General features: G+C 38.1%; 1 protein-coding gene across 8 annotated transcripts; it reads left to right on the top strand.

The window, feature by feature from the left end:
• Window positions 1-3,321: 3,321 nt before the first annotated feature.
• LOC122084464 lies at window positions 3,322-11,322 on the top strand. 8 transcript variants are annotated; one of them, XM_042652730.1, is made up of 6 exons: window positions 3,322-3,622; window positions 3,912-4,029; window positions 4,280-4,353; window positions 4,564-4,760; window positions 5,691-6,623; window positions 10,876-11,322. In XM_042652730.1, exons 5-6 carry the CDS (start codon window positions 5,758-5,760, stop codon window positions 11,054-11,056), a joined length of 1,047 nt encoding a protein of 348 aa, XP_042508664.1. In that variant the 5' UTR covers window positions 3,322-3,622; window positions 3,912-4,029; window positions 4,280-4,353; window positions 4,564-4,760; window positions 5,691-5,757; the 3' UTR covers window positions 11,057-11,322. The 8 variants fall into 8 exon arrangements, with proteins under 8 accessions (XP_042508664.1, XP_042508660.1, XP_042508662.1 ...); XM_042652726.1 differs by having other exon boundaries at window positions 3,920-4,029; XM_042652728.1 differs by lacking the exon at window positions 4,564-4,760 and having other exon boundaries at window positions 3,920-4,029.
• The last annotated feature ends 3,063 nt before the right edge of the window (window positions 11,323-14,385 follow it).

Below are 14,385 nucleotides of genomic sequence, written 5' to 3' on the forward strand. Positions count from 1 at the left end.
ATTGCACCTGTTAGAGCAACTAAAAGAATTATAGAAATGGGTTTAAATGAAATAAAAAAAAATTTGTTGATAAATGACATAGCAATTGCACCTTTTAAAGCAACTCAAAGAATTATAGAAAGGAGTTCAAATGGAAGAAAAAAAAAATTGTTGATAACTGAATCCACCAACTTCTTCTTTTATATATATATATATATATATATTCTTATGTATATGACGATGTTTCAATCTGCTTACATGAGGAGGTGTTGGGAGTCATAGAATTTCAGTCTCAATTGGTTTGTTTAGATTACTCACTTCAAAAAAAGTGAAGAATACTTGGCAAAACCTTTAATAAAAGTAATATTTAGTTGTCACTGAAATGTTGGGATTCCTTTTCAACTTTAGCCTAATTAAGTTTCGTTGGCTTTCGCTCCAATTTGGTTAGTCTTCCATCTCTAACGACTCTTTACGCTTCCATGCTTTGGTTGGTTATGCATCAAGTCTCCTACCTTAATTAACTAAATAAAGGCTACTGATGCGACACTCGTCATCTCATTCATTTTTTTTTTAATTTAATTAAAAAATGTATTTTTTTTTTGGTGTCAAAAATTATTTTTGAGAAACTGCTACCAAAATGAAATTTTCAAAAATTTTTTTTTGTAACATCTATACTGTGAAGTTGAAATTGGGAATCTAAGAAAAACTGTTGTGGTACATGGCCATAGACACTACTTATTTTGTGAAAACTCTGGTTCAATGTGATCCCTCAGGTTTAAAGAAACCCATGTAAACTCAAAATTATTGGGGTAAAATAAACTTGACGAATTGATTTTTACTTGCCTTTCTAGTGTTTTGAATAAAAAAACTTGGTTGCACTTTTGCAATACCACATACGAAGAATTTCCTATAAAAACCTCAAGAGCTTCGCATAGGGAAATTGACATGAAGAACTCATGACCTGTTAATTTTGAGGTGTTCATTCTTATCAAGTGAGCAATCCGAGCAAACCCCTTGGGATAAATTGAAGCAATTTTGTTCAAATAGAAATGCCCTAATGCCCTACTTATCAAGGTTTTAAAACTTGGGTATGGACGATGTGATGGATTTGCCTTTTCTTTTTTAATAGTGTTTGCGATGATTTTACCTTTATGCATTACCAATGGATTGATATCGAATTGGGGATGAGTCTCAGATAATATCAATCCAATCCAATACAAGCGATCATGATTGATCCAATTTGATTTTTAAAACTATATATGCTATTCATTATTGATGCTTTTTCTTCTTCATCACCATTCTTCTCCTCTGTTCTGATTTTTATTTTCCTCTTTCTCCTAGGTGTTCCTCCTCCTTTGTTTTGGTTGGAGTATGTAATTCCCTTTCTACCTTTTAATTTAAGAAATTTTAGTTACTTAATGCATAGTTTGTTTGATGGATCAAAGTGGAAAAGGTTAAAAAGTATTGAAGAATTGAAATATTTGCCATAAAATTCCCAAAATCGGTATTGTTTGGTTAGTGGGGTGCGATAATGGACAGACAAAGTTGTATGAATTAATAAAAGTTGTGTGGTGACTCATTCTTTTCACATCATTCTTCTTCAAAGTCTAATTATATTAAGTATGCTTCGTAAAAAACCAGAGGGGAGAAGTTTTGTTTGTTATTAGCAGTGTTGTATTATTGAGTGAGGATTAAATTATGGGATTGTGGTAGAAGCAGTAGGGTAAGAAGAACATGGTTTGAAGCTCAATATAGTAAGAGAAGGCGGGATCGCGTGGTGGTGGATAAAAGGTTTGATTTGATGAAGGCCATGGCTACTCTTGAGTCTCTGATGGTCCAGAGAGAGGTCGAGCACAGTGAGAGAAATAGTAGCTGAAGCGCAAGATCAGATCTTGAGATGAAGTTGCAGATGTTGTTCGAAGAGATCGTTGCGTCTCTCGAGGAGCACCCCTCTTCGATTTCCTCTTCGGTATCCTTCTCAAGCGGCAGCGGAAGGGGGCGGAAGGGGAGGAAGCGACGATGGATGTTGCAGCTGAGGCCTAAGGAGTGGTGTTGCAGCGGATCGTGTTCATGGGATATGTCAGTGAAGAAGAAGAAAGAACGAAAGAAAGAAATTAAAAAACGAAAAAGTTGAAACTGGGTTAGTGTGGGGCCCACAATAACCCAATGTTTCCCCATGATATAAACAAACCGTAACTCATTTGGCTCCTTTCGCGCATGAAATTACATTATTTGCTTTGAATAAAAAATGGAAATATGTTTTTTTTTTTTTTTTTTCTGATAACCTAAATGGAAATATGTTGAGGGGTATATATAGTGCCTGTGTTCAGTGCACTAATTTGCAGTTTCTTCTTGAAGAGTAAGCACTCAGAGGTTAGTGGATCAACTCGTGTCATATGGGCATATGATTTTGTATTGAGTGTATTCCCCCTCCTTCCCCTAAAAAAAGAGACACCTTTTTAGAGTATACTTTGCAAATTCAAATCTTTGTTTTCTTTTTTTATATATCATAAGATTATTATAATTATTTATTCAAAAAAACTCCTTATAATTAAGAAATGGAAGGATTTTTTTTTTTGGGCAAGGAAAGAAAAAGGAAATCAATTGAATAGAAAAAGTGAAAACTTATATAATCATTATCACACATAACAAACTCTAAAGCATACAAATTTTATTATTAAATTTCATTTTATTTCTAATTAATTTTTTTATTTGAAAAATAAAATAAATTTAGAGTGTTTTAAGTTATACAATTATGGTTATAAAATTTTATATTTTTTATTTTAAAGTGATTTATTCATTTTGTTAAAAAGTGATTTCACTTTCTTTACTTGCAGTCAAATGAAACTAAAGAGAGACCATTGCAAAGTAAAATAAAATTTAGGTTTGGAGAGCATTACCAAGCTATTGGTCTACACCAATGCGAGAGCCAACAAGAGCACATACTAGGACATCAACAAAGGTGGATAAATACATTTCATGACAATGGGATCATCATTCGTATGAGCGTAGAGGCCACACACTTTGGTCAGAACATTTTTCTCAAAAATCTAATAATCAAATGGAGAACATAATTTCATTCGCCCGCGTGGCATGACCACATTACAATGTTTAGATGTCTCTGCATGGCATCCCATTGCCCTGTGTGCCGATGTAATGACCATAGAAATGGTTTGGGTTCTCTAACCCTAATCAAATTTAGAATATTTTCAAATTAGTCACACAATCATTGGTAAAAATTACAAAAATTTTATCTTAATTTTTTTTTTTAATTTGATATCAAATTTTTTTTCTCCCAAAGCAGTTAAGAGGTTGGCCTTTATAAGGATGGACTCGGTATCCCTGTTGACGTGAATATTAAAACATCTTCTGTGCAACAGGTAAAGCGCAAGCTTGACTGTACCGTCGTCTTGGGATTAAATACCCACCTTCGCACCGGAAAAGGACCGTTCCTGCTACCTCTCCACCAAAGGGGAAAAAGAAGAAACATCTTCTGCACAGCTCGAGGACAACGGTAAAGAAACGTTCACATCGCCAGGAAAGGAAAAAAGGAAAAAAGAGAAGGCGAAGAAGCAGCTCATCCTGTTCTCAATTTCCATTATTGAACGAACATCATCGTCTTTACAGTCAAAATCCTTTCAAGGTTTTCTCCAATTTCTCAAATTCCAAGCTATAATTCCTCAATCAAATTAGCGTCTTCAATCTTCCGAGTTAATCTTGTTTTCCTTTTGTTCACCTTTCAGTTTGATTTTTCTTTGCTTTTTTTCTGGATTGATATCTCCACTTGGTTGGGTTTTATTCGAGAAAAGAAGGTGCTTTTTTTTTTTCATCTCGGTTATCGATTGTCTGCATTTCTTAGTTCTTTATGAGTATAGGGCAAGCTACGGCAACAAGCGAGAAAGCCCATATAGTTTATCTGATATTCGTTTTAGTGTCTCAGGTTGGTTGGAGACTTGGAGGCTGGGTTCATCGGCGGAGAGATGATCCATTCTTAAGTTCTTTGTTTACTAGTAGGAAAAGCCTTACTTCCCGTTGGAACTTGAAATAGAGGTAACTTGGGATTCTTTTTTTCGTTTATTGTGTTTTACTTCTCCTAGATCAACTGATCTAGGCATGTGAAAACAAATATTGTTAGGTTACAGTTTGTTCATACTTCAGTAATTGTTAATTTCTTCAGATTGGAGGAGCTCTTGTATGATGAAATTAGTTATCTTATATGTTGGCTCATGAGTGCGTATTTTTATAAAATGGATTTATAGGGATTACACAAGATTATTAGTTAAAGAAAAACTTTTGTCAGGATATTAGGAAACTTCGAAATGGTTAAATAGAAGGCTTAGAGGCTTGACAACATGAAATATCTGAGACTGCAGGGTGCGTTTTACTCTTTACACTGGACAAACATTTTCATTTTTTGAAGTTCTTCTAACCCTTCTATGTATTTGTATGAATTCTCTAAAATCCATATTGGAGGTTTTTGCGTTGACCTCAAGCAATGTGAAATCATCGTTTAAGAAAATGGAGTTATTTTGCATATTGCCGATATAAAGTACTAAAAATTTTGCATGTTTCCTTGGTCTGCAGATTATGCACATGGCATAAGGAGATTATTCCCTTGTTTCTATCCTAAAAATTTAATATGTCCAAGCAAGTGTTGCCGAAGATCCTTCCCCTAGTATGGGGCGAATTAAGAAGCCAGTGGCCAACGTAAATCCTACCCCATTATTTTGCACTCTTGTGGTGCTAAAGCACCTAATAATTGATTATTGTGTCCCATGTAGGTAATTACTTGAATCTGTTCAACTAGGAATAAAGTGCATTCAGTTCTTGAAAAGCGAAAACTCGTTCTTTTATAATAGTTTTGTGGACTTTGAATCCCTCCTATAAACACTTGAGTGCAAACCTATACAAAACACTAAAGTCATTTATTTATTTCTTATGAAGAGTTGCTTCTTAGGTCCTAACTAACCCTCTTCCCTTTGGTGAGTGAGTTGATCAATTCTTACTTCATGTCTGATGTGAGCACAACCAACTGAGCTGCATGCTGTACTGCTCTCTAACTCAGTCATCCTTTGATTGTGTGCTTCCTATCAGATTTTGTCTAGAGGAGGATCATACCATGAAGATTACCTAGCTGTGAATCCAATTTATTTTGAGCTCTACGTCTAATGTCCATCTGAGAAGGCTCTCTAGTATGGCTTGTCTACTCCTTACCCTGTTTCTGGATGCCAAAGCCAAACTGGAGTTCCCCTTCTGCATTTCTCATCAAGAACCTGACTCTAGAATTGTGCTGTCATATATGTGTGAAGCTGTTATGTAAAGTCACTAATGCTGCAGTTGTATATCCTTCTATTTCTTTGAAATTATAATTAACATTAAATATTATTAGCATTCTATTTTTTTTGAAATTATAATTAGCATTAAATATCGTTAGCATGGCATCACCCAAGCATAACTGACAAAGGCCCTAATTGGATTTCCTCTACGCTCATGACCCATTTTAAGCTTGCAACTTTTTGCCAAGTCCGACTCAATCAAAACATTCAATGGCTTGGCCTGTTTTGGGGGACGTTTCCTTCACATTGCAATTTGCATTCTTCTCATATGGCATCATTATAGAAGACTGCTCACAGATGTTTCCTGTTACTTTTTTATTTTGAATTAGAATGTTTCCTCCATTCATTTTTTCAAGTTTGTGTGCCATCATCCAGTATATCTTGTTGAGAGGTTCAGAGTTTCAATTCAGATACGATTCCTCCTCAGAACTGAGACTAAGGGATGGCTGTGGAAATGGAGGAAGATTTAGAATTTCAGTCACTGAAGTCTCAGCTAAATCAAACAAACATCATGTGGAAGGAGGAGATGGAGCGACGGCAGTCTCAGGTGGATGCCTTGCAGGCAAAGCTTATGGAGGTAAAGGCTTCTGTCCAGGAATCTGAGGAAGAAGCCAAGAAGGAAGTAGAAGTTCTTTGGCGGAGGGTCAAAACTACGGCAACATTGCTTACATACTTGAAATCAAAAGCAAGAATCATGGCAGTTCCAGATTTGGCTCATACTTCATGTGGAATCAGACATCAAGAAGGGATGGGTCTTGTTGACAAAAATGGTATGCCATTGTCTGAGTGGTCAAAGGATGTCGATCTTTCTTCCTTTGATTGTGCAGATGAGGAAACTTGGACAATAATCAGTAACAGGCAAGGATCCATCGATGAACATGATGGAGCTTATATTGGTGAAATACTTAAGTCCATACGAATGGTAACAGATGTAATGGAAGCTCTTGTGAAGCGGGTAATCATGGCAGAAACTGAAACAGCTATTGAAAAAGAAAAGGTTACTTCAGGTCAGGAAGAGATTAAAATGAAGTCACTTCAAATTGAAAGCATGTCAGCGAAGGTAGAGGAAATGGAAAGGTTTGCACTGGGTACAAACTGTATTCTAAATGAGATGAAGCAGAAGGTTGAAGATATGGTTCAGGAAACATCTAGACAGAGGCAACGAGCTGCAGAAAATGAACAGGAGCTTTGTCGTGTGAAGCAGGATTTTGAGTCACTGAAATCCTATGTCAGTAGTCTTATCAGTGTTCGGGAAACGCTTCTTTCGTCAGAGAAGCAATTTCAAACAATTGAGAGGCTTTTTGAGAGGTGCGTTACTTTCATTTTTCCTGTCAAGTGCCTGCTCTATATAAATCCCCAGCATATAATGACCCCACTTCATAGTCCATCATCTTATGCACTGCCCCCACTCCCCTGCCAAAAAAAAAAAAAAAAAAAGAAAAGAAAAAGGAGATGAAAAGAAGTGTTTCTTTTGTTCCTTTTTCTTTCCCCCTATTTGGTATGTGGCACTGAATTTGTAATTACTTGCTTGTCCATTCTTAAATTATTGGTTTTCTGTCTGTTCTTATGCATGCATGTGGCGACACACACACACACATTTGATTTCAGCGTGTCTCCAAGTGACATGTATGGGTGAAATTCTCTGTTTAGTGAGAAAAGTATCTGAAGTGATACTGATGTTTATTAGTAAGATTTTTTTTTTCCCGGGGCAGGGGTGGGGGTGGGGGGTGCAAGAAGACAACAAATTTTGACATTTGATATATATATATATATATGTAAATGTCTACTTGATGCACTGTCTAGCTCTTATGCAAACACTGACATATGTGAGTTATTGAAATAAGTGCTAAAGTGATGCTTTTCCGAGCTTCTTCTTCTGAGGTTTTGGGATTCTGATTAGATAACAGAATCTGGGATCTATAATCCATGCAAAATTCAAGGTTTCGAATTTGATAATCTGGAGGAGAATTATCTACAGATTTTGCAGATGATCTTGCAAAACAAGGTGTTGTTTACTCTAGACTGTTGGGGATTTGATTACTTTGTGAGATGTAGCCAATCGCATTTCTCTATGTTTTTGTCTTTCCCCTTGATTTTTTATTTTTTGGGTTGGAGCTTGGCCCATTGCATTGTGTCCTTCACTTTTCCTCCCTAGTGATTCAGTTTCATGTTGAGGGATGATGTAGCATGTTGACATTGGCTTGATCTCTTAATGATAACTTCCATGAGTGAACAGTTTATTCAACATCTGACAATGTGATTGGGGTCTTAGAACCATGAAGAATTTCTTGTGTAATCTAGAAATCCTGATCTTTGTCTCCTCTACCACCAATGTCCCCATCATATCATGATGATCATTTCTTCATCCAATGATTCTGCTTTTGCTTGCGTTGTTTGTACCTTTATTGAGATTGAACTAACTGGTGGTGCAATGTTTGTGTCACTATTTGTTGATATACGTTATAGTTGCCCACCCTTAACAGTTCGAGCTTTTAGGATAGGCTGTTGTAACATGGTATCAGAGCAGGGAGGTCGACTGTTCAATCCCTTGAAAGTGCAATGGTGTTCCCTGACACATTCTACCCTCGGTGTTACGTGATGGTGTTTCCACGTGAGTGCATGTCACATGCAGGGCCGTGTGTGTACAGGCCTGCACTTGCGGGGGTGTTGATATACATTGTTTGTTTCCAGTTTACTTAACAGTGTGGGCTTTTAGGATAAGCGGTTGTAACACTATCATTTGCTTCCTTGGTGTCCACATTATTCATTGTTTAGCCAAAAACATTCACGTAGAACTTTTTGGTGTCTTCTTCTACTGTAAATATCAAAGAAAATATCTTCTAAAAAGTAGTTTTTTAGGTAATCAATGCCAATAGATGAAATCACAAGCTCCAACAAATCAGAACAGATCAGGTTCAAAAGAGCAGACAGATCTGAAATAGTTCCAAACTTCGGTCAAAATAACTCCAAATAATAACTCACAAAGCAAGGCTCAGTAGAGCCTAAGATCCGGGTCGAGTGGTGGCCTTGTGGTGCTTGATAAAACCTCCAAACAACAACTCAAACAGAATACAGGTTGGGGAGATGTGATTGTAACCAGAATTAGGGCAAACATTAGGTCAGATCTAGAGATTTTCAATATCTCACAAACCAGGCCAGATCTGGAGATTTTCAAATCTCACAAACCAGACCAGATCTGGAGATTTTGAATATCTCACAAACCAGACCAAGGATGGGGCCCAAAATCTGGTCTTGTCTCTCTCGTAGGTCCTCCAACAAAATCCTAAAAGGATGGCTGCAACTGGCTTCAGACTTGGGAGGAACAGTAGGTCAAAGCTCCAGCAGAAAATAGGTATCGATCTGAGCAGCAGGCTGTCTTCTGATCTTCAAATTTTTGGTGATGTTTGGTTCTTCAATAGGGCTTCCTCAGGGCTTGAATGGGTCTTCAATACTCAAAATGGAATGATAAACAAAATGGAAAACAGAAATGATGGAGGGATGAGAAGGTGGAAGAAGACGAATGGATTGGATCAGGCTTCTCACCCTCTCCTTGGTCCTCTCACCTTCTCAAGTTTTTTGGGCATCTCACCCTTCAACTGACTCTCCCAGCCACAGAAGATAAACTTCAACTTTCATTAATCCAAATCTCTGTATAGCTTGTACAATTGATTCTGGCCTTTATATAACTTTGGCCAAAATTACAAAATAGAAAGTCCTATTCCTAGAAACTAAACTGGAAATAAGAACTCTAACAAAAAGGAAAGTTTTGAAATAGAAACTCCTATCTAAGGAAATAGAAGACTTCCTAAGTTACATTGCTTGCTTATTAAGACTTAAACAAAGGATTCAAAATAGAAACTAAACTCTCCACCAAGCTGGGAGCGATTCTTAGAGTCCAAGTCTTCGCTAAAGGACAAAAATCAGCCTTGTTGTAGAAATCGATAGGAATTTCTGGTGGCTTCTAGAAGGCTGTAAATACTCCATCAATGGCTAGCTAGATAGGCTTTACAAGGACAAAATTGGAGACCCAGAGGCTGCTGGAACTAGAACAAAAACTAGCCAAAAATGCTGGCTGGCCCGCTGGAACAAAACTGGACCAGAACTGTGCCTTTGTCTTAGCCGCTTGATCTACGTCAGGATGCGCACAAAAGTGTTCGGCATTGTTAACCAAGTTGTTACCTGGAGAACCCTATTCATTTGGTCATAGGGATCTGTATGGTATTTCTGAAAAGCTTGGCTTTCTACTTACTACTTACTGTTTTGTTATCTATTGGATGATGATTTAATATCACCTTAAATTCTCAGGATGCTAACATTATTTGCTTTGGGGCATTTTTTCTGCCAAAGAACATAGAAAAAACGAGATTGAATAATGAGTTTCTTGTGCAAATGGAGAGTTGAAAATAAAATGACATCTTCACTTTCTTTGAATCCTGTTCACCTTAGGAAATAGCATGCAATATTCTGAACCTTCTCTTCCTCTTATGCTGGAAAAAAACTCTTCCTCTTATGCTGGAAAAAAAAGGGGGGGGGGTGGGTGGATGATCCAGTCTTGATTTGGATCCATTCACGAGGGCCCATTGTGCCTCTCCACATTGCCTCATAGACCTTATGTTATGTATGTTTTTGTATATATGAATTGAGTCTGTTAACTTCCTGTTGAACCAACTTCTTGCCACCTAACTTTGCGAATGTTACTCGCAAATGAGCCGGCTAGACAACTACCCCAAAAAATAATAAAAAGAGCAACCTAAACAGGACCTGGACTTACCTGGTCAGTGGCTTGTCATATTTAATACGGTTCTCCTTTATCCCATTTCTCCTTTCTTTTGTTAAACTCAACTCTCTTAAGCCTTCTCCAAACTACCTGGTGTATAAATAGGGGTATCGGTGAGTGACCTTGGTAAAGTGTACGACTTATTTGTCTTTTAGTGTGTGTGTCCTAAGTTTGTGTCCTTTTTTCAGGGCCCTCGGCTTTGGCCTGTGGTTCTTATACTTTATCTTTATTCTAGCTATTTTTAGCAATAAAACGTGGCTGCGATCTTGAGGGAAAAAAGGAAAAACCCATTCTTGTCTAAAAGTCAATACTGGGTTTGTGAGCTTCGAGTCTTCTGACACATTCTACCAACCTTCCCTCTGACTGTTTACCGTTATTTCCATTTATTGTGTTTATGCATTTTGAGTTTGGGAAAACAACTACTGGATCTCTGTTTGGATATGCAATATTCAGTAGGTGACCAAGCTCCTAGCTATATAAATAGAAATTGGTAGGATTTGTTGGGACCCGACTTTATCCCCTTGTTTTGGAAGTTTGATTAGATTGTGCCATAGTTAATGTTGGTCCATGTTTAGTCTCGACACTCCATGGAGCATGCTACCTTTCAATTAAAAAAATGATTAGCTGATTATATCCAAAAATTAATATATCCAAAAATTAACTTATTCGAATATTTTATTCTATGGACTATACTTATAACCCCCCAACCACCCTTCTATGATTGCTTCCTGTTTCCCCTTTTGAGAGATTCTTGTCTGGTTTTTGTGGGCTTTCTTCAAACAGGCTAGTTGCTAAGACCACTCACTTGGAGAGTGAGAAAATGCGAAAAGAGGCCGAGGTGCAGAAACTCATGGAGGAGAATGTTAGGCTGAGTGCTTTACTTGACAAGAAGGAGGCGCAGCTGTTGGCCATGAATGAACAGTGTAAGGTAATGGCTCTGAATGCTTCAGCATCCAGTTCCTAAAAGGATATATTCTTCTGCTATTGCTGGTCTGCATGGCTTGTGAAGGTTATCTTTCAGATCTGCCCATCCTTGATTACCATCCTGGATCAATGCCTATACAGGCTGCTAACAAAAATCTATCATTTGGAATGCTCATTTAATGTTGCTTCAATTGTGCTATTGTTAATTTGCTGAGATTATAGTGTTTTTGTTCATGCATTGGAGCATGGATTCATCAAATATGCATGGATTCATCAAATGAGAAATCCATTTTGCATTGAGTTACAGTTCTAGAATTTCTTACCACATGGTATGGTGTGTTTGAATCTTATGAATGTTAGTTTAGCCCATATGTTACAATTCCTTATCAGTCATACGAGGGGTTGATTCTGTATCAGTTTCAAAAGAGAATTGATGTGGGTTAATGGTCTTGGGTTCCCTCAACTTGTAAGCTAGTCTATGGGGTTGAGTTCTTTCAAGTCTGGATCACCATACTCCCTCCATGGGGTAATTGGACAGCAGTTTTATCAGTCATTTAAACAGTAATCTTTTTGCGGGTGTGGGCATGGCTTGTGTATCAGTTGTGTATTTTGATAGGCCTCGGTTATATTCAGGGTTCTAAGTTTCGGTAATGGATTGATCGAATTGTATCGGTATCCAATACCAGGCCAATCCAAGATTGGGTGTCAGTATTGGATTAAGGGTAAAAAAAAATCATCAAAACAATATTTTTTTAATGCAAAGCAGGGGTAAAATAATATGGATTGGTGTCGGATGGATATCGGCCTCTGTTTGTAGTTAGTATATGAAACAATGGTCCTCTTTCTACAACTCTGTGGCGAATACAGAATCTTCGTTTTCTGGGTAAGAAAATGTGAGATTTTTCTTCTTTATTTTTTAACTAAGGTGTTAGGCTAGTTTATGTGTACCTCGAGTCCTTGACTAATCCTCAGGAGACTGGATATGTGAGTTTGTAAACTTCAGTCTTCAGCTATAGATTATAGGATACCTGAAGGATTCTTGAGGGCCCAATTTTTATTTTTTACGGCCAAGTAAGATGCTATTAACTAATTGAAATAGATTAAAAAAATAAAAAAATAATAAAAAAAAGAAAAAAGAAATGGATACAATGTCGGATCACAAGCCGGGTAGATTATTCACTCCATGGCAAGCCCACATCCAATGTGAATCATTGCTGCTATACCATGTACCACTTCAAGACCGCACTCGATGAATCTCAATGGGCAAAACCTTAACAAATGGTCCAATTGCCCTCTTCTGGTGTGTGCTTTCTCCATCGTATTTTTAATGGAATTGTTTTTTTTTATGTTTTTTTGGTAAAAAACAGTTTGGTTTCAATAGACATTAGAGAGAGGATTCAATATCATTTAATTTCCAGTTGGTATTGTATTCCTATTCTTTGGATCTCTTTGGTTGGATTTCGATTTCAGGTCTCCCTCTCTTTCTTCACCCTCTTCCCTCCGCAAGCCTCTCTCCTCACCTACCCTTGTTTTTTTGCAAATTCACCCCCACCTTTGCTCACAACGTGGTTTTCGATTTCAGGTCTTTCTCTCTCCACCCCCTTCCCTTCACAAACCTCTCTCCTCACCCACCCTTGCTCACAAGGCCCCCTCACCCCTTTGTCCTTGCAAACCCATCCCCATTCTTGCTTGTAACCCCCCATCCTTGTCCCACCCTCTCTCCTCACCCACCCTTGATCCTTGTAGATCCACCCCTTCGTTGCCCATACCATCCCAACAGCCAAAATGGATTTCTCATGGTACGAAACATTTTTTTTTTTTAAAAAACAAATAACTTGTTTGTTGACGTATTTTTAGCTGCCAATCTTCGATTGAAATTGAAATAAAAAATCCAACCAAAGAGAACTTTAGCCTTTGCCGATGTTACCTTTATTAATACTAAGATACTTGCTAATAGGCTTAGGTAGGTCCTAGATAAAATTAACTCCCCTTGTCAAGCTGCTTTTCTTAAAGGTCGTCAGAAGTATATTGATTTTTCATCCATAAATCCATTTTCTTCCCTATGAATTCCAGTATTATAAGAATTCTAGTTCTTACTGTCATATTCATACCATACAATATTATTAGGGAAAACTACAAGATTACCCACTTTTGGGTTTCCTTTTACCGAACTATCCAAACTGGGTTTGGGTTTACAAAATTACCCACTTTTGGGTTTGGGTTTACGAAACTACCCAAAACAGTATCCCACCCTCACCCTCATCTATTATTTGACAATTTTACCCCTGCCTCCATCTTCCTTTCTCTGATCAACACCTACCCCCTGCTTCCCTTCCTTCTCTTCCCTGCAACACTGTCCCAGCCCCGGCCTTGCCCGGTTCTGAATATGGATCCCATCTGTTTATACCTTTCTTGTGTGAACATAATAGCAACCCCCTCCTCCTCTTGATTATGAGAAAACGATCTTTGCCCAGACCACCCTTCCCCGGCTGCTCTGCATCTTCCATGCCCTTGCCATCCCAGCTCCTGAATCACTCAAATCTGCTTTTTGTGCATCTTCGTTGTGATTCTTGCTAGGTTCAATGATAAGGGGTCATGTGGTGGCTACCTTGTTCGATTGAGTTGGTAATCGTGGCTTTTACGATAGCGGATGGCAAAACTGGCGCTATGAACACGAGCTTCAAACAGGGGGACGCCTCAAAGCAGTTGCGTCACAATCACGTGCTCGTTACTGTCGAGCTCTATCACTTGTGAATGATTTGCAGCTGGGTTGTTCAAGACCTATTTAAGCCGTGAAAGAGCTGGGTAGGGAGCTATTGTTGCATCCATCTTCCCTTCAAAAATGGCGTGAAAGAGTTGGGTTGGGTCGGTGCAGAACCTATGTTTCTCAATCTGGATGAATGGCATGGGGTTGGGGGCTTTAAAGTGACAAGTAGAGAGAAAGGATTGGTACCTACCTAGTTCGCCCACCAGCAACACCCAATGCCACCCCACCAAGCTACGTGATTTTCGTTGGCTGACACTGTGAGTGCTAGACTGCCACCATCACTGTTGATCCCAACTTCATGGTAGCACTAACTACTGAAGGAAACTAAAACGGGTAAGTGAGATTGGAAGCACAAAAATTACCAAAATGGAAAAAAAGATGGCAAATCATGTTCATCTCTTAGGCATAGTCACAGGATATCTTCAAGAAGTCCAATGTCCACCCATAGTATTATCCAAGGCATCTAAGAGCTCTACTAGGCAAATGGCCAGGTGGAGTGGGTCTCCCTGTGGATAAGTCGCAATGGCTAGGGAAGAAGTGACGAGATGGGAGAGACAATAAGGGAGGGAGAACGGGGTAAAAGAAAAAAAAAAAAAAAAAAC

Source organism: Macadamia integrifolia, chromosome 7, assembly GCF_013358625.1.
Source record: "Macadamia integrifolia cultivar HAES 741 chromosome 7, SCU_Mint_v3, whole genome shotgun sequence".
NCBI classification, from domain to species: domain Eukaryota; kingdom Viridiplantae; phylum Streptophyta; class Magnoliopsida; order Proteales; family Proteaceae; genus Macadamia; species Macadamia integrifolia.